The sequence below is a fragment of the Bufo bufo genome, chromosome 4 (genome assembly GCF_905171765.1).
Source record: "Bufo bufo chromosome 4, aBufBuf1.1, whole genome shotgun sequence".
NCBI classification, from domain to species: domain Eukaryota; kingdom Metazoa; phylum Chordata; class Amphibia; order Anura; family Bufonidae; genus Bufo; species Bufo bufo.
The window spans coordinates 104,488,168-104,512,336 of record NC_053392.1 but is presented as its reverse complement, the minus strand read 5'-3'; the positions used below and the strand labels follow the sequence as shown (position 1 = coordinate 104,512,336).

Here is a 24,169-nt window from a genome sequence, read left to right as displayed (position 1 = left end):
GGTGTGATGGTTGAATACCAAATGTAAAACTACACCAGGGTCCCATTTGTATAGCTGCATCTTCATATATTTCAAGGAGTTGTCTCATAATCATATAGGGCGTCCTCCACTTGGGCCCCTTTCTATGTCTCAGAGCATAGAATCACAAACAGATGTTCTGGTGGACCTGGGGTGTTCATGTATTATATGGCCATTGTCTAAGACCTACATTTCTACAAATCTATGCTGGCTCCAGCTTCCATAAGAATAATAGTTGATTTACTGGTTTCTGGAGCCAGATCCCAAGAAATAAAGAGATCATTTGATGAAGCCGCTGTCTTACCGTCGCTTAATTGACGAAGCTGTTGTCTTACCATCTACCATTATTCAGTAGCAATAATAAATCAGCATAGAACGGGATCATTAAAATTCAGAAGATGTTATGACGCACTGGGCTTTAAGGTTGGTCAAGATAACTTTACACTGGTTCGCAGCTTGGCAGCCGAGTGCCCTTTGAACCACTGACACAATATAATATTCCTATTTTAATTGCCCAATATGGTTCATTCGGTCTTAGTAAAGCTGTGTGATCAGGGACTAAATGAAGCCGAATTCCCATCTACTAAATGAGATTTCTTTTTTGCAGCGTTCCAGCATTGTACCGGGGAAACCACTAGAGGAACAGAGCTTGTGTATTCTGCACAAGTCATATATAGTTCCAGGTCTGCCTTGATTCACACTTTGTTGAACAAACGATTTGTTCTGCAATTAGCCTCTAGCTGGGGAGCTTATTAAACCCTGAGATCTCCGGGGATCTCAGGCTTAAGGTCAAGGAGAAAGTGTAAATTACCATCGCTGGCGAGGAAGAAATGCTATTGCTGCATGCGGGAAATGTACATGTACGAAGTGAAAGAGTCAATAGTAGCCTGTTATTTAAGCAAACACAAGCTGTGACGGACAGTAGTCTGCCATTACTTGTAACCTTTAGTGTGGCGAGGCTCCAGGCACGTGCTGGATCCAAGGCGGCAGCTGGAAGGAAACAGCAAATTAAATACCTGCATGGAGAAAGGATAACACTTCATATATGCGGCTTGAGTTTTAAACAAGAGGACCAGGGTCATTCCTCAGGGAAAGAGAAATCGTGTTTTCTAGATTGCTCAGTAGCAAATAAACTAGTCAATGGCCTTACTACACAGTCATTAGATCCTAGATGCTTTCATATTGTGCATATCAGTCCCTTTCCCAGTGGGGTCATTGGTCATAATTTAGTTTCCTTATCTGACTAGAGTCAATTTCTTAGGAACCAGTTAAACGGACTGAGCACATGATTAACTAATGTGATGCAAACAGTCATGTAGGCAATTTACTTGTATGGACTTCTAACCAGTTCAGCGCTCTTAGATCCAGCAGTCTCCAGTTGCCTCCTCAAGTCTGCACGGCGCTCCCATTCTCAACATGGAAGGACTGGTGAGCAGACTCCTCCACCACTTGGAGACACATACCCTACTCTCCCATACACATACAGCCAAAGTGTAGGAATAGTGAACCGGGACAGTGCAATCATAAGGTAGATGTGCCTAAATAGATGGACAGTTTTATTGCTCCTTGGGTCATGAACCTAATGATGTGTTGTGTACTAAGCAAGAGTAATTAAGACATACTCATCAATGAAGACCCATCTTATCATGGATGTTTCCAATATGTTAATAGTCTACTACAGTCAGGGATGGGTTACAAAGAACCACTTACTGCAAACAATAAAGCACAGCATGAGCCACGGAGAAGAAAAGTCATTAAACCATCACCTAGAAATGTTCTTGCAAAAGACAATCCCGTCTATTTGATCAGATCATGATATTTCTAAATTATCTTGTCCTATAAAAATGCTTATAATGTTATACGTAAAGCTGTTTTATAGATATTTTATATACGGTTCAGTAGTCTAGCATGGATTCATACCGGACTTCCATTGTGTCTCCGGTTTTATACAGAAGCACAATGAGGCCTGTTCCCTTGAATGGACATAGCATGCTCCACTACGCATCATAGTACATGCCCTGTTCTCCCATAGAAGCACTGGTTCTGGAAACTCAAGAGTGACACAATATTGTACCCTATGTGTATGAATCCCTAAAGAACCATAAGGACTTTGTGTGCTGCCATACAAGCTCCTGACAAGGGCCAATATACATATACAACAGTTAAGCTACTTCCTGCCCACGCTTTTAGCACAGTGCACGGCAGCAGAAGGGGAAAGAGGGAGCCCGGCGCCTGTGTGAAGGAGCAGCAACTCGGGCACGGAGCGCGGGGCTAACACTGCCTTTTTGTAGTTTATTCATTAACTGCTTCACTAATTTCCTAATTGAGAACATGGGAGCTCGGTGCATCCGTGCACATAACTGTAAGTGATCAGACAACTGAAAACGACTTAAATGGTATGTACAGATGTAGTAGAGTTAACACGCATGCTTTATGAGACATGTTATCTAAACTAAATGCGTTAAGCAAACACCTTCAATTGCTTTTCAATGGCTTTTGTTTCAAGATAACGCGATGAGTTAAGAAATTTGAGTTAGGCTACTTTCACACTCACGTCATGGACGGATCCGTTCAGATAATACAGCCGTCTGCATCCGTTCAGAGCGGATCCGTTTGTATTATCTTTAACATAGCCGAGAAGGATCCGTCTTGAACACCATTGAAAGTCAATGGAGGACGGATCAGTTTTTTTTTTGTGCCAGATTGTGCCAGTGAAAACGGATCGCTCCCCATTGACTTACATTGTGTGTCAGAACGGCTCAGTTTCATCAGACGGACACCAAAACGCTGTAAGCAGGATCGGAGGCAAACTGATGCATTCTGAGCGGATCCTTTTCCATTCAGAAAGCATTAGGGCTGAACTGATCCGTTTTGGCCCGCTTGTGAGAGCCCTGAACGGATCTCACGAACGGAAACCAAAACGCCAGTGTGATAGTAGCCTAAAGAGTTTATGTGTTAACCCTGCTACATGTATGGGTATCAGTAAACTAAATAGAGAAAAAACAGAACCTTGACTATGATGTATTGTAGGAGCTCATATCTGGAACCTTGAGCATTGTATGGTGGCTACACATATGGTTTCACCAACGCTATGTAAATATAGCCTCACTTTAGGTCTAGCAGGCATGGGGAAGCTGTTGTCCTCTTTAGGACATGTGTGACTGAGGTGTCTATCGTCTTCTCTTGCTGACACTTTACAGGCAAATGACATCTCTTTGTTTTTCTTGATACAGTAATGAAGTCTGATGCACTGCACCCCTGTGTTCTTACATCATGTACAGGTGAGAGGCACTTGTGGAGACACCACATCCCATAGTGGTCATCCGTCTGTCATAGAGCTCGCCATAGAAAAGTTGAGCGCTATTCCACTCTACCGATTCTGTTCATCCATGTTGTCCATGCCCATTGTTTTATTTACCGCATAATGGATGTAATGATGGTATGCACGATGGAGATCGCTGGCCCAGGAATATTAGTTTTTATAAGATACGAGGAACGATTTACATATTATTGGCCCATTTTACCCTCTCCAAAATCCCATAATCTCATCCTAGAATTTGACCAGTCTTATTTGTACAGTAGATATTTAGATTTGCTAAAATCTATTTTGAGATTTGAAATCAAATGAGCGGCATAGATATCCGCAATGCTTCTATGACTTTTTTCCTTTTTTGTGTGTTTCCTCTGATAATAACCTTTTGAAATTCAGTTTCGATGGGTGTCCTTTGTTTTATCTCCAACCATTATCCTTATTGTTATTTGTGCTGAGAAATGATGAGGGAAAATAGCACTGACATATTCGGTGGCGCTTTACCAACTTGGTGAGATACAAAATGTAGAGTGATGCAAACAAATGAACAAACAATGAGACAAAAGAAGAGAAGATTCTACCTATAAGTGCTTGCAGTCTCAATAGAATGGGAGCCATGTGACCCAGGAGCTACTCGGGGGGAGATGAAACCATCATAGGGTGGTTTCACACTACACTTTTCTGTTGGCGTATTTTCTTGTTTAAACTAAAGCACTGTGTCCAGATGTTACATACTGGCGATTAGGAAATCATAAAACAACCTACTTAGGCCTCATGCACACGGTCGTTGTTGGACGGTGCCCATGCTGCAGACCACAGGGCCGCCGTATGCGGACGCACGGCCCATTCACTTGAATCTGCATCCGACGGTCCGCACTGCAAGAAAGCGGTGTGGAGGCATGGGCAGAAAACCGGGTTCCATGCCTACGTTCGACACTTCTACTCCCATATTGCAGACCCATTCAAGTGAATGGGCCCGTATCCATGATGCGGTGCACAAATGGCGGTGCCTGTATATTGCAGACCCGCTGTTTGCGGACCGCAATACGGGCACTGGCCAACATCGGCCGTGTGCATGAGGCCAAACACTGATTTTTTTGGCATTTAAAGACAGTTGTTTGCCAGTGGCGTACCTACCATATAGGCAGACCACGCAGCTGCTATGGGGCCCGTGGGAAAGAGGGGCCCAAAGTGGAGGAGAGGCCCCGCCCCCTAATTGCTCCTGTTTATCTTTCTAAAGCTAAAGGACCTTTGAAGATGTCATTAGAGGTCCTGTAAGGGAACTGCACAGTGTAAAGTGTAGTTCCCAGGTTAGAACAGTGCATCTGCCAGGACCTGTGATGACAACATCTTCAACATCACAGGTCCTGCAGAATCTAGCAAAGGAACTGCACCAAAAATGGTGTAGTTCCTAGGTTTCAAAGGTATATCTGCCCGGACCGGTGATGACATCATCACAGGTCCTTCAACCCCTAACAGCCCCTAACAGCAAGTATTAGAAGTTCACAAGCAGCTCTGCATTGGTCCATACAGACTGGAAAGGAGTGGTAAGAGGAGGTCCTCCACTTTTCATCATTTATGCCCTGTTTTTACTCATTGCTCACTCATGTATAATACTTCAGACAGTTACAGTGACCACTACCTCATGTACCTCACACACACAGTGACCATAATGCATAACTGACCACATATTTCTGTAAACACTGCATCTACAGTATTATACCTTCTAGGTCTCACATCAATACACTGCTCTGTGTATATATATATATATATATATATATACACACATACATACACACACAGCATATATTACACAGTATTATACATGCAATATGTACAGATATATAGTATATACTGCAGTGCACTGATATGTGAGGTACAAGGTATAATAGATTCAGTGTGTACAGATATATAGTATATACAGCAGTGTACTGATATGTGAGGTACAAGGTATAATAGATGCAATGTATACAGATATATAGTATATACAGCAGTGTACTGATATGTGAGGTATGAGGTGTCAATACACTGCTGTATTTACTATATACCTGTACACACTGCATCTATTATACCTCGTACCTCACATATTACACTACTGTATACACTGCATATATTATACCCCGTACCTCACATATCAGTACACTGCTGTATATACTATATACCTGTACACACTGCATATATTATACACTGTACCTCACATATCAGAACACCAGGGAATATACTATATACCTGTACACACTGCATCTATTATACCTCTTTTGTGTGCCAGGGCTGTTTTGTAATCCGAATCCGGCCCTGATGGCATAAATTATAAAACGCAGCAGCAAGAATAGTTCATGGAACAAAAGGAGGGGCTATAAAAGGGGAATGGGGGCCCAATTTAGATTCCTGCTATAGGGCCCAGTGATTTTTATGTACGCCCCTGTTGTTTGCTAGATGTAAATTACAGCATGCTCTGGGTGGAGTATGTTTTAAGACACCTCTGTATGGACTGCTGTATAGAAAAAAAATGTCACCCCAAAAAAAGATTTTTATAAAACACTAGAATTTCATGGTGTTTTAAGTCAGTCTAATGCTTCTGTCTTGAGATATTACTCCATTTTCTACATCACTCCTTCACTGGAGAAAGATTGAGATAATTTTTACGACTTTTTAAAAAGTCGCAGTTAATTAATAATTTTTTTAATTACTAGTGTTGATCGAGCATGCTCGGCCAAACACCAGTTCGGCTCGAGCATCTCGATGCTCGGCACAGGGTGGTATTCGGCCGAATACAGCATGCGCTCGAGCCCAATGCTTGAGTCTCCTTTCCGCACGTTTCTTGGCTGCTATGCAGCCAATAAACGTGCAGGTAAGTACTGCCCTCACTGTAATGCCGTAGCCATGTCGGTTACTGGCATTACAGTGATTGGCTGGCCGGAACGTGTCATCGGGTGCTATATAGCACCTGATGACGTGTGTTCAGCTCAGTCTTAGTCAGGGAGAGCTGTGCTGAAGAAGGGACAGACAGTGTAGGGAGTGATTTAAGAATATTTTTATCAGAAAAACTTTTCAGAGACCCAAAAGTCCTTTTAAGGACTATCGTGTGTGGCAGCAGCAATATATATTTTTAGCGCTACCTGCACTAAATTGCTAAAACTTTATAGACCCAAAAGTCCTTTTAAGGACTGTTGTGTGTGGTAGCAATATCTATTTTTAGTGCATCCTGCGCTAAATAGCGTGCAATAGTTAGGCCGCTGAAGACAGCGACATTAGCTGCACCACATCTCCAATGTAAAGTGTGTGCATCCAAAAAATATCTGTGAAATACAGTGTACTTTTTCCATAGACGATGTCTGCTGCAGACAGTAAACTTACCAGCGCCACATCTGCAGTGCAACGTGTGCGCTTAAAACATGTATCTGTGACATCCAGTGTACTTTTTCAATAAACAGTGTCCGTTTCTGACAGTAACATTAGCTGCGCCACATCTACTGTGTACAGTGTGCGCATCCCAAAAATATCTGTGACATCCAGTGTACGTTTTCTGTAGACGGTGTCCACTGCGGACAGTGAGATTACCAGCGCCACATCTGCAGTGTAACGTGTGCGCTGAAATACAGTGTACTTTTCCAATAGATGGTGTTCACTTGTGACAGTGACATAACCAGTGCCACATCTCCAGTGTAACGCGTGCACATAAAATTTTTATCTGTGACATACAGTGTAACTTTTTCTGTAGACGCTGCGGACAGTGACATTATCGGTGGTACTTCTCCTGTATAACGTTTCCTCATCTCCCGTGTGACGTTTCCACGTCCCAAATACCTTTTTTAATTTGTTTGCGCATACACTTCCAAATCCTACTGTACGTGTAACATTTAATATGAAGAAGCGAGCAGTAAGGGACGGGGAAGTGGCCATGATGCTGATGGTGCACGCAGAGGCCGTGATTCTAGGCACGTTGAAACTGTGCCTGCTGCCAGAGCACAAGAAAAACAATCATCCACGATACCTAGCTTCATGTCCCAGTTTGCAGGGTGGTGCAGGACACCACTCTTGAAGTCAGACCAGTGCGACCAGGTGGTCGGTTGGATTGCAGCAGATAATGCATCCAGTCGGTTAAGCACCACCCTGTCTTCCACAAAGTCCAGTCTCAGTAGCCAAGAGTCTGGTCAACACAATCCTCACCCTGATCCTCCTTCCTCCCACCATGGAGAGTCTGGCAAACAAGCGATCCCACACTCGGATATTCTGAGGACCTCTTTTCAGCGCCATTCCTTGATTTGGCACTCTCACCAAGCACGCTTGAAGAGGGACAGATCCTGTGCCCTGATTCCCAATCTCTTGAGCATCCACAGTCACAAGAAGATGACGGTGGGGAACGGCAATTACTGTTTAATGAGGTAGATGATGATGAGAAACTGTTTCCAATAAGTCAACGGCAATTACTGTCTCAAGAGGTTGATGAAGAGGATGAGACACAGTTGTCAATCACTGAGGTTGTGGTTAGGCTAACAAGTCAGGAGGATGGGCAGAGTGAGGAAGTGGAAGAGGAGGTGGTGGACGATGAGGTCACTGACCCAACCTGGGAAGGTGATAAGCTGAGCGAAGACAGCAGTACAAGGGGGGGGATCTGCAGCACTGCAACAGGCTGGAAGAGGCAGTGGGGTGGCAAAAGGGAAAAGGCGAGCCACACCAAACAGGCCCACAACTGTTCCACGGAGCACTCCCTTGCAGAAATCTCACTTGCCAAGGGGTAGGTGTTCTGCAGTATGGCGCTTTTTTGAGGAAAGTGCGGACAACAAAAGAATTGTAGTTTGCAACCTGTGCTGTACCAAAATGAATTTTTCTATCAGGCTTGCGCTCTCAGCGAGCTCTGACACGCTCCAACTGCCTCTCTGCCATTTGTGAGTGAGACCCCTAGTGGATATGACTTTACAGATTTTTTTTGGTGGATGCAGGCATATTTTTTAAATGAAGTGATTTAGAAATTTGATAGTCACACCATTATCTATTAAATGAAATCATGTGAAAGTGACTCTTTAAACTTTAGAAGCTTTGTACATTGTTAAACAAAACCAGCATGATAAAGCTTGTGTGTTAATGCGCCAGGAATTATTTTAATGCCTGCTAGATCTGTAGTGAATGGATGCACCAAAGGTGATATGTACATAGCCTTATACCATGCCTCTCCTGAGTGATAGTTCAGAGCAGATGTTTGTACAACCGGTGTCTTTGTACCATCTCATCAACTGTTTTTCATGCACTTGCTTTACAATGTGAAGGGTAATTTCAAAGAGAGCAGATCTTACAACTTCTGTCACTGATGTCTTAAAATACACATTTTTTTATACTTTTTACCTCATTCTTTGTCCTAAATATAAAGGGAAAATGTGTGAAGGGCAGACGTGATACAGGGAGACTATTCATTTTAAACTTGCCGCTGCATGAAAAGATCTGATTGTATTATTGGCATTATGACTTGGGTAGATTACATTAAAGGTGGTGCCCAATGTCCATACTTCCTTTGTTAGAAGTGTGCTCTAACTATGCTTACAGGATGTTCTGCTGCTAAAATATCTTGTAATCAGCTGGAATCTGTGTGGGATTATGGCAAGAAGTGATAATTTCCCTTGCAGTGCCTCCACTTGAGAAATAAAGCATTACACAGCTCTCATTTAAATCAAGGGGCCGTACATGCACTATCATGCCTGGTCTCCCTGAGACAGAGACAACTTTTATCCACTCTATGCTCTGGCTAATCGTAGGCAGGGTTAGACATGGGGTTCCTTGGGTCCACCAGAAAATGTATTGTCTCAAAAGGGAGCTCTAAATATTTTTTCTCCTGGACTTTTGGGACCCAATAAGATATTAGCACCTTGGCCCAGCAGAGGATCCGATACTTGTCCTGAAAGGGGAATTTTCTCTATTGACTCAAATAAAAACTGTGCTAAATTGTATATTTAACAGGTAAATACATGCATTAATATAAGGACTAACATTTTTACATTATTTGTTATAGTGACCTTGCTCGATTCCATGTCTGCCCTGGGAGACCTGGGATGGGTGGCATATCCACAAGAAGGGGTAAGTATCTGAATGCCTACACTCTTTGGTATACAATACAGTGGCGTGAATGCTACTGTTTAGCACAAGATACATGGATGAGAACGCACAAAGTTGATAACACCTGCATTCTATTGTATGGGAACCATGCAGTTTTAGGGTGTAGTCATGGAGCACTGGGATCAGAGAGTTAAAGGGGCTGTCCGGGTTCAGAGCTGAACCCGGCCATACCCATAATTTCACCCAGGCAGCCCCCCTGATGTTATCATAGGAGCATTTCATTCTCCGATGCTCTCCTTTGCCCTGCGCTGGATTGCGCAGGGCAAGGGCTCTTTTATTTACAATAACACACTGCCGGGCGGAGGCTTCTGCCCAGCAGTGTGTTCAGTGACATCACTGGCTCTGATGGGCAGGCTTTAGGGCTGCCCTAGCTGTTTTACAGGCTAGGGCAGCGCTAAAGCCCACCCATCAGTGCCGGTGATGTCACAGGGTTCACTGGTGGGCGGAAGCCCCCGCCTGGCAGCCCTATGGAGAGCCCCGTACATCACCGGAACTCCAGAAAATGCCTTTGCCCTGCGCGATTTAGCACTAACCGCTCCGATGCTCAAGTCAGGGGGGCTGCCTGGGAGAAAATGGGGATATGTCCAAGTTCAGCTCTGAACCTGGACAACCCCTTTAAGATGGGATAAGATTACGATGATGAGAACCCAATTAGAATTGAAGAAATGTTATTATGTACCTTAAGTTAACAAGCTAAGGGAAGAGAATAATAATAGTATAATCTGGCATGCTTAAAAATAATTTGAATAAAATTTCCTCATACAAAGGGTTGTGACAAGCACTCAGTTAAATCCAAAACCTAGTTAGTATTTTCAGACTTAATGAGATGATGCTAAATTTTAATTTTTTTCCTTGTAATTATGGTTTCTGAAGCAAAAACTGTGTCTTATGCATTAAATTGGAGGAAAATTAGGATTCTGATTAGTTACAGTAGACCAAGTCTTGAGGCTTTTACTAATCCTAAATCTTCATAATTTGGTCCATTTTTAAACCAAAGCCTGGATTTCCAACTTCTCTAGAGTATTTAAGCCATACATCGAACTGTATTGGTTAATTCATCTCTTATATTATTTTGTCCATAGAGCAGTCCAAATATTGAGTAAGGATGTTTCTGAGTATGTTCTCAAAATTTCTTAAATCTGTTTCTTGTTTTCAACAGTGGGAAGAAATCAGTGTAATGGATGAAAGAAACACCCCAATGAGAACGTACCAGGTTTGCAATGTCTTAGAGGTCAACCAAAATAACTGGCTGAGAACCAGTTGGATCCCTAGAGGCAGTGCTCAACGTGTCTACATCGAAATCAAGTTTACCTTACGAGACTGTAACAGCCTACCTGGAGTATCAGGCACCTGCAAAGAGACCTTTAACATGTATTACTATGACTCTAACTACAGCAATCTTCGTCACATCCCAGAGAACCAGTTCATTAAAATAGACACTATCGCTGCAGATGAAAGTTTCACCCAAGTGGATGTTGGAGACAGAGTCATGAAGCTAAATACAGAGGTTAGAGACATAAGTAACTTGTACAAGAAGGGGTTCTATTTAGCTTTCCAAGATGTTGGAGCTTGTATTGCCCTGGTCTCAGTCAGGGTATTTTATAAGAAATGCCCAACTACGATACGTAATTTGGCCGTGTTTCCAGACACTGTTACTGGAGGAGACTCCGCTCTGGTGGAGGTTAAAGGATCATGTGTGAATAACTCAGTGGAGTTTGATGCACCCAAGATGTACTGCAGTGCTGACGGAGGGTGGCTGGTGCCCATTGGCCGATGTTTTTGTAAGCTCGGCTATGAAGAAAAGAAGAATAGATGTCAACGTAAGTAAAAGTATTGTATTGTTCGAATGCAGGAAAACATTGTTTTAAATATGATTTTAAACTGCTGCTATCCAGTCTTACATTTATCACGCAAAGATTTTCATTAAACGCTAGAAACAGGGATTTAGCAAGGAGAATCTTTTTGGTATATCTGTTGCTCTTTCCCTGTCTACACTGATGTAGTGTACTGTATTTGTTCATATACTTGTCTTCTAAACCATGCATCGCAAGTAATGCAACACTTCCATCTACACTGTTTGTGCCTTATGTGGTCCTAAAAATGAGTTTGTGGTATGAACTTTTTATTATATTTCAGACGATTTTCCATGTGTGGCATCTTTTGATTAGTTTTTTTGAGGGTAGGTCAACATGGAATTTTTGGACGTGGTTTTGAGGCAGATCGTCCTGCAAGTTTTTTAGCCAAGGATCTGTGGATCCAGCAGGAAGGCCTTTACTCCTTTTTAATACACTTCTGGCTAGAAAATATCAATACAAATATATTCCTGGATAACAACCTATCTCCAGTAATCGAGTACGTCTAGCACCTACCATTATTATCACTGTTCAAAAAAGGCATCCCTGTTAAAGTGTGCAACCCCCAAAAGTTTACAGTTGATCAAAATAGCCATGGCAGTTCATGAAATTTAACCACAAGCAAACAGTTTGAATGTCATCATCATTTGGAAAAAAGCTAGCCATGTTTATCCACATTTTGTCCGATAGTCGCTGTCATTGGACATGTATGGCCAGTTTCAATTATTGCAATCGTCAATATATACTAAAATGTTCAACCATCAACCTGCTTCTATCTAAAGACTATGGCCACTTTATTATTTCAATGACTTAACAACCAAAATATCTTAAGTAAAGAGTTTAATTTGTCATTGCTTATAAAAAAAAAGAAAATGTTGATAGTGAAACCACCTTTCCTCGGGACATAGAGGACACCCCTTATTATAGTTACATCCTTAGCTATAAAGAGATCATGAGATAGATCTTTGCCCTGAACATTGGTATATCTGCACAGTATATAGTAATTACATTGCTCCTAAGCCAACGGCCTCATGCACACGACCGTTGTTCTGGTCCGCATCCGAGCCGCAGTTTTTAAGGCTCGGGTGCGGACCCATTCACTTCATTGGGGCCGCAAAAGATGTGGACAGCACTCCGTGTGCTGTCTGCATCCGTTGCTCCGTTCCGTGGCCCCGCAAAAAATATATAACATGTCCTATTCTTGTCCGTTTTGCGGACAAGAATAGGCATTTCTACAATGGGCCGCTTGTTCTGTTCTGCAAATTGCGGAAGGCACACGGGCGACTTCTGTGTTTTGCGGATCCGCAATTTGCAGACTGCAAAAATCTGAATGATCGTGTGCATGAGGCCTTCTTCATTTGACATCCTCTTTGGCTGTCCAATTTACTCATATTATACCTTGTATTACTTTGGTCTCCCTTCTATTCGCTTACTCCAATTTGGCTATATCTTTCTTATACACAAGTGCCCAAAACCGTATACAATAATTCATATGCAGTCTAATGACCATTCATGACTTTCTTCTACAGGGAGTGCAGAATTATTAGGCAAGTTGTATTTTTGAGGATTCATTTTATTATTGAACAACAACCATGTTCTCAATGAACCCAAAAAACTCATTAATATCAAAGCTGAATATTTTTGGAAGTAGTTTTTAGTTTGTTTTTAGTTTTAGCTATTTTAGGGGGATATCTGTGTGTGCAGGTGACTATTACTGTGCATAATTATTAGGCAACTTAACAAAAAACAAATATATACCCATTTCAATTATTTATTTTTACCAGGGAAACCAATATAACATCTCAACATTCACAAATATACATTTCTGACATTCAAAAACAAAACAAAAACAAATCAGTGACCAATATAGCCACCTTTCTTTGCAAGGACACTCAAAAGCCTGCCATCCATGGATTCTGTCAGTGTTTTGATCTGTTCACCATCAACATTGCGTGCAGCAGCAACCACAGCCTCCCAGACACTGTTCAGAGAGGTGTACTGTTTTCCCTCCTTGTAAATCTCACATTTGATGATGGACCACAGGTTCTCAATGGGGTTCAGATCAGGTGAACAAGGAGGCCATGTCATTAGATTTTCTTCTTTTATACCCTTTCTTGCCAGCCACGCTGTGGAGTACTTGGACGCGTGTGATGGAGCATTGTCCTGCATGAAAATCATGTTTTTCTTGAAGGATGCAGACTTCTTCCTGTACCACTGCTTGAAGAAGGTGTCTTCCAGAAACTGGCAGTAGGACTGGGAGTTGAGCTTGACTCCATCCTCAACCCGAAAAGGCCCCACAAGCTCATCTTTGATGATACCAGCCCAAACCAGTACTCCACCTCCACCTTGCTGGCGTCTGAGTCGGACTGGAGCTCTCTGCCCTTTACCAATCCAGCCACGGGCCCATCCATCTGGCCCATCAAGACTCACTCTCATTTCATCAGTCCATAAAACCTTAGAGAAATCAGTCTTGACGTTTCAGCTTGTGTGTCTTGTTCAGTGGTGGTCGTCTTTCAGCCTTTCTTACCTTGGCCATGTCTCTGAGTATTGCACACCTTGTGCTTTTGGGCACTCCAGTGATGTTGCAGCTCTGAAATATGGCCAAACTGGTGGCAAGTGGCATCTTGGCAGCTGCACGCTTGACTTTTCTCAGTACATGGGCAGTTATTTTGCGCCTTGGTTTTTACACACGCTTCTTGCGACCCTGTTGACTATTTTGAATGAAACGCTTGATTGTTCGATGATCACGCTTCACAAGCTTTGCAATTTTAAGAGTGCTGCATCCCTCTGCAAGATATCTCACTATTTTTGACTTTTCTGAGCCACCCAAGTCCTTCTTTTGACCCATTTTGCCAAAGGAAAGGAAGTTGCCTAATAATTATGCACACCTGATATAGGGTGTTGATGTCATTAGACCACACCCCTTCTCATTACAGAGATGCACATCACCTAATATGCTTAATTGGTAGTAGGCTTTCGAGCCTATACAGCTTGGAGTAAGACAACATGCATAAAGAGGATGATGTGGTCAAAATACTAATTTGCCTAATAATTCTGCACGCAGTGTATGCTGGGATAAATTAACTTCAAGTTACAGATGTAAATCCTACAGGTACAGCCACACATTCAGGTTTTTGGAGGAGGTTTTGAGGCAGATTTTCCTGCAGGTTTTTTTTTTTGGAAGTGGATTAGAAAGGAATCAGAAATATTAAGGAAATGCCTATACTTCTCCTTCCCGCTGGATCCACTTCTGGCTTTGGCTGAAAAACCTACAGGAAAATCTGCCTCAAAACGTCCTCCAAAAAACGTAGTGTGAATTCACCCAGAACCAGGAGTGAATTCAAAACAGAGAAGTCATATCTGTCCTTTATACTTTCTCTCCTTTTATGATCCACTCCTGAATTTGGCTTCCAAAACTGCACCAGGAAACTTGACCGTGTGGCCGTACTGTGTGGCTGCATTACTCAGGGATTGTGGTTTTGATTTCTTTCATTTACAGCACTATAATCATTTGTGGATTCAAATAACCATGTACATCCATATCTACATCCTCAGTGGCTTGAATATATGTACACATAAATGTAAATTTTGATTTGAATATTGATGCTCACTACAGGGCCTTTATACATATCTTTAGGTAGATTTCCTTTTTTTGACAAGCATATTAACATGTATTCTGGTAGGTCAAAAACTAATTTGGTTTTTATGCAGATCTTTAGGAGATCTTGTGGACAATCTGGTATTCCTTATCAAAGAGGCACATACTGTAAACATAATATTTTGTACCTTGACAGTCAGTTTTTATGTGATGGAAATTGTTGGTCCAGGAAATGAAGAGAAATACTGTACTAAAATTTAGATACCAATAACCATTATTTCAGGTACCTCAAGTACAGGGCTCCTGGGGTTTTTCTCTGTGACATTTCGTTGTCTCATTATTGGCACTGGTATGTTCAAGACGACCTAAGAAATATAAATAATCTGATTGTGATATATTAGTGACCATTTAAACAATTAGTCCCTGGCACATTAATTTGAAATGTTCTCCACATTGTACCCAGATTGAAATCTTTGTCATGAAAATGCACTAAAATCTGTAAATAATTGGATAAAATGAAGACTAAACTAAGCTGAGAAAGAGGGTGTAATTGATACCTGCTAGGAAAAGCACTCGGAACAATTGATTTATTTGACTTTAAACGTTGCTGTATTCTCATATCCATTACCAGAGATTATAATGTGCAATGAATGGAGGCCAGGCATCCACACTTCAGCGCTACAGTTCAAGAAGTACTCAAAGATGGAGCAGGAATCAGTCTTATCATGACTGGAAAATGAATATTTAAGAAAGTATTGGGCTTAAGAATTCCCTGGTTATGCATCATTTACCATAACTTGGATTAGTGCGTTTCTTATGAAAATGAAGTTTTTGTACCAGATTTCTTTGGGTACACGAATTGTATGCTAGAAAATATACTGATATGGTAAGAATAATTTTGCGAACAAAAGTGATAGAATTTTCTCCTCAATAGATGTGTCTGGAAATAATTATCAAGTGTGAGCCTTGTCAGTCGCTAACTATTATTAGAGCCCTGCATTTTGATATAACATGATATAAATGACATATTGGAGGTTGCTGAAAAACTCATATATGTACGTGAGACAGCCAACCAAAAGTGCAGCAAAAAATGGTCTTATAAAGGGGTGGACCTCTCAAAGTAGAGGGACAATATATTAAGGATATGACAGAACTGAAAATCTTTTACAGAAAATCTAGTCTAGAGTAGGGGTAACCTACTTAAAGAGATGGTATTTTAGAGATGTGTCCATGTATATGAGTAATGAGGTCTACTTCAGGCATTAGGAATAATCCACTTTAGCCATCAAACTTTACTTGGTATATACAGTCGGATGCGAAAGTTTGGGCAACCTTGTTAATCGTCATGATTAGAGTTGAGCGAACACCTGGATGTTCGGGTTCGAGAAGTTCGGCCGAACTTCCCGTAAATGTTCGGGTTTGGGATCCGAACCCGAACCGAACTTCGTCCCGAACCCGAACCCCATTGAAGTCAATGGGGACCCGAACTTTTGGGCACTAAAAAGGCTGTAAAGCAGCCCAGGAAAGAGCTAGAGGGCTGCAAAAGGCAGCAACATGTAGGTAAATCCCCTGCAAACAAATGTGGATAGGGAAATGAATTAAAATAAAAATAAAAAAAATAAAAATGAACCAATATCAATTGGACAGAGGTCCCATAGCAGAGAATCTGGCTTCACGTCAGCAGAGAATCAGTCTCTTCATGTCATAGCAAAGAATCTGGCTTCATGTCAGCACAGAATCAGTCTCTTCATGCCATAGCAGAGAATCTGGCTTCATGTCAGCACAGAATCAGTCTTCATGTCATAGCAGAGAATCAGGCTTCACGTCACCCACCACTGGAACAGGCCACTGTCACACATTTAGGCCCCGGCACCCAGACAGAGGAGAGCGGTCCCGTAACAGAGAATCTGGCCTTATGTCAGCGCAGAATCTGTCTTCATGTCATAGCAGAGAATCAGGCTTCACGTCACCCACCACTGGAACAGGCCACTGTCACACATTTAGGCCCAGGCACCCAGGCAGAGGAGAGAGGTCCCGTAACAGAGAATCTGGCCTTATGTCAGCGCAGAATCTGTCTTCATGTCATAGCAGAGAATCAGGCTTCACGTCACCCACCACTGGAACAGGCCACTGTCACACATTTAGGCCCCGGCACCCAGACAGAGGAGAGCGGTCCCGTAACAGAGAATCTGGCCTTATGTCAGCGCAGAATCTGTCTTCATGTCATAGCAGAGAATCAGGCTTCACGTCACCCACCACTGGAACAGGCCACTGTCACACATTTAGGCCCCGGCACCCAGACAGAGGAGAGCGGTCCCGTAACAGAGAATCTGGCCTTATGTCAGCGCAGAATCTGTCTTCATGTCATAGCAGAGAATCAGGCTTCACGTCACCCACCACTGGAACAGGCCACTGTCACACATTTAGGCCCAGGCACCCAGGCAGAGGAGAGAGGTCCCGTAACAGAGAATCTGGCCTTATGACAGCGCAGAATCTGTCTTCATGTCATAGCAGAGAATCAGGCTTCACGTCACCCACCACTGGAACAGGCCACTGTCACACATTTAGGCCCCGGCACCCAGACAGAGGAGAGCGGTCCCGTAACAGAGAATCTGGCCTTATGTCAGCGCAGAATCTGTCTTCATGTCATAGCAGAGAATCAGGCTTCACGTCACCCACCACTGGAACAGGCCACTGTCACACATTTAGGCCCCGGCACCCAGACAGAGGAGAGTGGTCCCGTAACAGAGAATCTGGCCTTATGTCAGCGCAGAATCTGTCTTCATGTCATAGCAGAGAATCAGGCTTCACGTCACCCACCACTGGAACAGGCCACTGTCACACATTTAGGCCCAGGCACCCAGGCAGAGGAGAGAGGTCCCGTAACAGAGAATCTGCCCTTATGTCAGCGCAGAATCTGTATTCATGTCATAGCAGAGAATCAGGCTTCACGTCACCCACCACTGGAACAGGCCACTGTCACACATTTAGGCCCCGGCACCCAGACAGAGGAGAGCGGTCCCGTAACAGAGAATCTGGCCTTATGTCAGCGCAGAATCTGTCTTCATGTCATAGCAGAGAATCAGGCTTCACGTCACCCACCACTGGAACAGGCCACTGTCACACATTTAGGCCCCGGCAACCAGACAGAGGAGAGCGGTCCCGTAACAGAGAATCTGGCCTTATGTCAGCGCAGAATCTGTCTTCATGTCATAGCAGAGAATCAGGCTTCACGTCACCCACCACTGGAACAGGCCACTGTCACACATTTAGGCCCAGGCACCCAGGCAGAGGAGAGAGGTCCCGTAACAGAGAATCTGGCCTTATGACAGCGCAGAATCTGTATTCATGTCATAGCAGAGAATCAGGCTTCACGTCACCCACCACTGGAACAGGCCACTGTCACACATTTAGGCTCCGGCACCCAGACAGAGGAGAGGTTCATTCAACTTTGGGTTGCCCCGCAATATAATGGTAAAATGAAATTAAAAATAGTATTGAATGAGGAAGTGCCCTGGAGTAGAATAATATATTGTTAAGGGGAGGTAGTTAATATCTAATCTGCACAAGGGATGGACAGGTCCTGTGGGATCCATGCCTGGTTCATTTTTAAGAAACGTCAGCTTGTCCACATTGGCTGCAGACAGGCGGCTGCGTTTGTCTGTAATGACGCCCCCTGCCGTGCTGAATACACGTTCAGACAAAACGCTGGCCGCCGGGCAGGCCAGCACCTCCAAGGCATAAAAGGCTAGCTCTGGCCACGTGGACAATTTGGAGACCCAGAAGTTGAATGGGGCCGAACCATCAGTCAGTACGTGGAGGGGTGTGCACAGGTACTGTTCCACCATGTTAGTGAAATGTTGCCTCCTGCTAACACGTTCCGTATCAGGTGGTGGTGCACTTAGCTGTGGCGTGTTGACAAAACTTTTCCACATCTCTGCCATGCTAACCCTGCCCTCAGAGGAGCTGGGCGTGACACAGCTGCGTTGGCGACCTCTTGCTCCTCCTCTGCCTTCGCCTTGGGCTTCCACTGGTTCCCCTGTGACATTTGGGAATGCTCTCAGTAGCGCGTCTACCAACGTGCGCTTGTACTCGCGCATCTTCCTATCACGCTCCAGTGTAGGAAGTAAGGTGGGCACATTGTCTTTGTACCGGGGATCCAGCAGGGTGGCAACCCAGTAGTCCGCACACGTTAAAATGTGGGTAACTCTGCTGTCGTTGCGCAGGCACTGCAGCATGTAGTCGCTCATGTGTGCCAGGCTGCCCAGAGGTAAGGACAAGCTGTCCTCTGTGGGAGGCGTATCGTCATCGTCCTGTGTTTCCCCCCAGCCACGCACCAGTGATGGGCCCGAGCTGCTTTGGGTGCCACCCCGCTGTGAACATGCTTCATCCTCCTCCACCTCCTCCTCATCCTCGTCCTCCTCGTCCTCCAGTAGTGGGCCCTGTCTGGCCACATTTGTACCTGGCCTCTGGTGTTGCAAAAAACCTCCCTCTGAGTCACTTCGAAGAGAGTGGCCTGAAAGTGCTAAAAATGACCCCTCTTCCTCCTCTTCCTCCTGGGCCACCTCCTCTTCCATCATCGCCCTAAGTGTTTTCTCAAGGAGACATAGAAGTGGTATTGTAACGCTGATAACGGCGTCATCGCCACTGGCCATGTTGGTGGAGTACTCGAAACAGCGCAACAGGGCACACAGGTCTCGCATGGAGGCCCAGTCATTGGTGGTGAAGTGGGTCTGATCCACAGTGCGACTGACCCGTGCGTGCTGCAGCTGAAACTCCACTATGGCCTGCTGCTGCTCGCACAGTCTGTCCAGCATATGCAAGGTGGAGTTCCACCTGGTGGGCACGTCGCATATGAGGCGGTGAGCGGGAAGGCCGAAGTTACGCTGTAGCGCAGACAGGCGAGCAGCGGCAGGATGTGAACGCCGGAAGCGCGAACAGACGGCCCGCACTTTATGCAGCAGCTCTGACAAGTCGGGGTAGTTGCGAATGAACTTCTGCACCACCAAATTCAGCACATGCGCCAGGCAAGGGATGTGCGTCAAACCGGCTAGTCCCAGAGCTGCAACGAGATTTCGCCCCTTATTTTCGCACACCACCAGGCCGGGCTTGAGGCTCACCGGCAGCAACCACTCGTCGGTCTGTTGTTCTATACCCCGCCACAACTCCTGTGCGGTGTGGGGCCTGTCCCCCAAACATATGAGTTTCAGAATGGCCTGCTGACGTTTACCCCGTGCTGTGCTGAAGTTGGTGGTGAAGGTGTGTGGCTGACTGGATGAGCAGGTGGAAGAAGAGGAGGAGGAAGCTAAGTAGGAGGAGGAGGAGACAGGAGGCAAAGAATGTTGCCCTGCGATCCTTGGCGGCAGAAGGACCTGCGCCAAACAGCTCTCCGCCTGGTGCCCAGCCGCCACTACATTTACCCAGTGTGCAGTTAGGGAGATATAGCGTCCCTGGCCGTGCTTACTGGTCCACGTATCTGTGGTTAGGTGGACCTTGCCACAGATGGCGTTGCGCAGTGCACACTTGATTTTATCGGACACTTGTTTGTGCAGGGAAGGCACGGCTCTCTTGGAGAAGTAGTGGCGGCTGGGAACAACATACTGTGGGACAGCAAGTGACATGAGCTGTTTGAAGCTGTGTGTGTCCACCCGCCTAAATGACAGCATTTCATAGGCCAGTAGTTTAGAAATGCTGGCATTCAGGGCCAGGGATCGAGGGTGGCTAGGTGGGAATTTACGCTTTCTCTCAAATGTTTGTGAGATGGAGAGCTGAACGCTGCCATGTGACATGGTTGAGATGCTTGGTGACGCAGGTGGTGGTGTTGGTGGTACATCCCATGTTTGCTGGGCGGCAGGTGCCAACGTTCCTCCAGAGGCGGAGGTAGAGGCCGAGGCGGCGGCACCAGCAGCAGAAGAGGCCGAGGTGGCGGCAGCAGCAGAAGAGGCCGAGGCGGCAGCAGCAGAAGAGGTAGCAGGGGGAGCCTGAGTGACTTCCTTGTTTTTAAGGTGTTTACTCCACTGCAGTTCATGCTTTGCATGCAGGTGCCTGGTCATGCAGGTTGTGCTAAGGTTCAGAACGTTAATGCCTCGCTTCAGGCTCTGATGGCACAGCGTGCAAACCACTCGGGTCTTGTCGTCAGCACATTGTTTGAAGAAGTGCCATGCCAGGGAACTCCTTGAAGCTGCCTTTGGGGTGCTCGGTCCCAGATGGCGGCGGTCAGTAGCAGGCGGAGTCTCTTGGCGGCGGGTGTTCTGATTTTGCCCACTGCTCCCTCTTTTGCTACGCTGTTGGCTCGGTCTCACCACTGCCTCTTCCTCCGAACTGTGAAAGTCAGTGGCACGACCTTCATTCCATGTGGGGTCTAGGACCTCATCGTCCCCTGCATCGTCTTCCACCCAGTCTTGATCCCTGACCTCCTGTTCAGTCTGCACACTGCAGAAAGACACAGCAGTTGGCACCTGTGTTTCGTCATCATCAGAGACGTGCTGAGGTGGTATTCCCATGTCCTCATCATCAGGAAAAATAAGTGGTTGTGCGTTAGTGCATTCTATCTCTTCCACCCCTGGGGAAGGGCTAGGTGGATGCCCTTGGGAAACCCTGGCAGCAGAGTCTTCAAACAGCATAAGAGACTGCTGCATAACTTGAGGCTCAGACAGTTTCCCTGATATGCATGGGGGTGATGTGACAGACCGATGGGCTTGGTTTTCATGCGCCATCTGTGCGCTTTCTGCAGAAGACTGGGTGGGAGATAATGTGAACGTGCTGGATCCACTGTCGGCCACCCAATTGACTAATGCCTGTACCTGTTCAGGCCTTACCATCCTTAGAACGGCATTGGGCCCCACCAAATATCACTGTAAATTCTGCTGGCTACTGGGACCTGAGGTAGTTGGTTCACTAGGACGTGTGGCTGTGGCAGAACGGCCACGTCCTCTCCCAGCACCAGAGGGTCCACTAACACCACCACGACCATGTCCACGTCCGCGTCCGCGTCCCTTATTAGATGTTTTCCTCATTGTTCCCGTTCACCACAATTTTGAGAATGGCAAATTTGGGAATGCTTTTTCAACCCAGAACAAAAAGTCTGCTTTTACGGTCACTACAAATAACTTGACCAGCTAAAACTGTGCAGATTTGGTTGAATAGAGATGTGAGACCTGTTTTTTTTTGCGCTGTGTGACAGTTATAGGTTTAATCACAGAATGACACTTCTATCAGCACGCTAGCGTGTGTCTTAGGTTTTTCTGAATGACACTATCAATACCTTCAATGTAAGATTTTTTCTTTGGGATAGATTTCAAGTAGGCCTCAAATACCACAAACTAGTTATTTTGAGAATGGCAAATTTGGGAATCCTTTTTAACCCAGAACAAAAAATCTGCTTTTACGGTCACTACAAATAACTTGACCAGCAAAAACAGTGCAGATTTGGTTGAATAGAGATGTGAGACCTGTTTTTTTTTGCGCTGTGTGACAGGTATAGGTTTAATCACAGAATGACACTTCTATCAGCACGCTAGCGTGTGTCTTAGGTTTTTCTGAATGACACTATCAATACCTTCACTGTAAGATTTTCTTTTTGGGATAGATTTCAGGTAGGCCTCAAATACCAGAAACTAGTTATTTTGAGAATGGGAAATTTGGGAATGCTTTTTCAACCCAGAACAAAAAGTCTGCTTTTACGGTCACTACAAATAACTTGACCAGCAAAAACAGTGCAGATTTGGTTGAATAGAGATGTGAGACCTGTTTTTTTTTGCGCTGTGTGACAGGTATAGGTTTAATCACAGAATGACACTTCTATCAGCACGCTAGCGTGTGTCTTAGGTTTTTCTGAATGACACTATCAATACCTTCAATGTAAGATTTTCTTTTTGGGATAGATTTCAAGTAGGCCTCAAATACCACAAACTAGTTATTTTGAGAATGGGAAATTTGGGAATGCTTTTTCAACCCAGAACAAAAAGTCTGCTTTTACGGTCACTACAAATAACTTGACCAGCAAAAACAGTGCAGATTTGGTTGAATAGAGATGTGAGACCTGTTTTTTTTTGCGCTGTGTGACAGGTATAGGTTTAATCACAGAATGACACTTCTATCAGCACGCTAGCGTGTGTCTTAGGTTTTTCTGAATGACACTATCAATACCTTCAATGTAAGATTTTCTTTTTGGGATAGATTTGAAGTAGGCCTCAAATACCAGAAACTAGTTATTTTGAGAATGGGAAATTTGGGAATGCTTTTTCAACCCAGAAAAAAAAGTGTGCTTTTACGGTCAATACAAATAACTTGACCAGCTAAAACAGTACAGATTTGGTTGAATAGAAATGTCAGGTCTATTTTTTAGGCGCTGGGTGACAGGCTCAACTTGCCCCTGATGTAATATATGGCCAAAAAATAACCACACTGTTGATGGTTAAATGCACTTGGGTGACACAGGCTCAGCCTGCACCAGATGTAGTATATGGCCAAAAAATAATCAGACTGTTGATGGTTAAATGCACTTGGGTGACACAGGCTCAGCCTGCAGCTGATGTAGTATATGGCCAAAAAATAACCAGACTGTTGATGGTTAAATGCACTTCGGTGACACAGGCTCAGCCTGCAGCTGATGTAGGATATAGCACAAAATAACCACACTATCGATGGTTAAATACACTTGGTGATAGCTCGTGCTGGCGCACCACAAGTCACAAAATGGCCGCCGATCACCCCAGAAAAAAAGTGATCTAAAAACGCTCTGGGCAGCCTCAAAAAAGTGAGCAAGTCAATAATAGCACTTCAATGATCCACAGCTGCAGATCGATCACAGAATGAAGTCTTTTGGAGGAGTTAATCTGCCTAATCTCGCACTAACGTCGCAGCTGCAACCTCTCCCTATACTGATCATAGCAGAGTGACGTGCGGCGCTACGTGACTCCAGCTTAAATAGAGGCTGAGTCACATGGTGCACTGGCCAATCACAGCCATGCCAATAGTAGGCATGGCTGTGATGGCCTCTTGGGCCAAGTAGTATGACGCTTGTTGATTGGCTGCTTTGCAGCCTTTCAAAAAGCGCCAAGAAAGCGCCGAACACCGAACCCGAACCCGGACTTTTACGAAAATGTTCGGGTTCGGGTCCGTGTCACGGACACCCCAAAATTCGGTACGAACTATACAGTTCGGGTTCGCTCATCCCTAGTCATGATTTTCCTGTATAAATCGTTGGTTGTTACGATAAAAAATGTCAGTTAAATATATCATATAGGAGACACACACAGTGATATTTGAGAAGTGAAATGA

The 24,169-nt window shown here is 44.5% G+C and overlaps 1 protein-coding gene across 1 annotated transcript in view; it reads left to right on the top strand.

Moving 5' to 3' along the window:
• The window catches only part of LOC120997517 (ephrin type-A receptor 3-like), a 294,883-nt gene that overhangs the window by 28,202 nt on the left and 242,512 nt on the right, over positions 1 to 24,169 (top strand). Inside the window, exons 2-3 of the mRNA XM_040427598.1 lie at positions 9,333 to 9,397; positions 10,596 to 11,256. Coding sequence (XP_040283532.1) covers positions 9,333 to 9,397; positions 10,596 to 11,256 — 726 coding nt within the window. The remainder of the gene's footprint in view (positions 1 to 9,332; positions 9,398 to 10,595; positions 11,257 to 24,169) is intronic.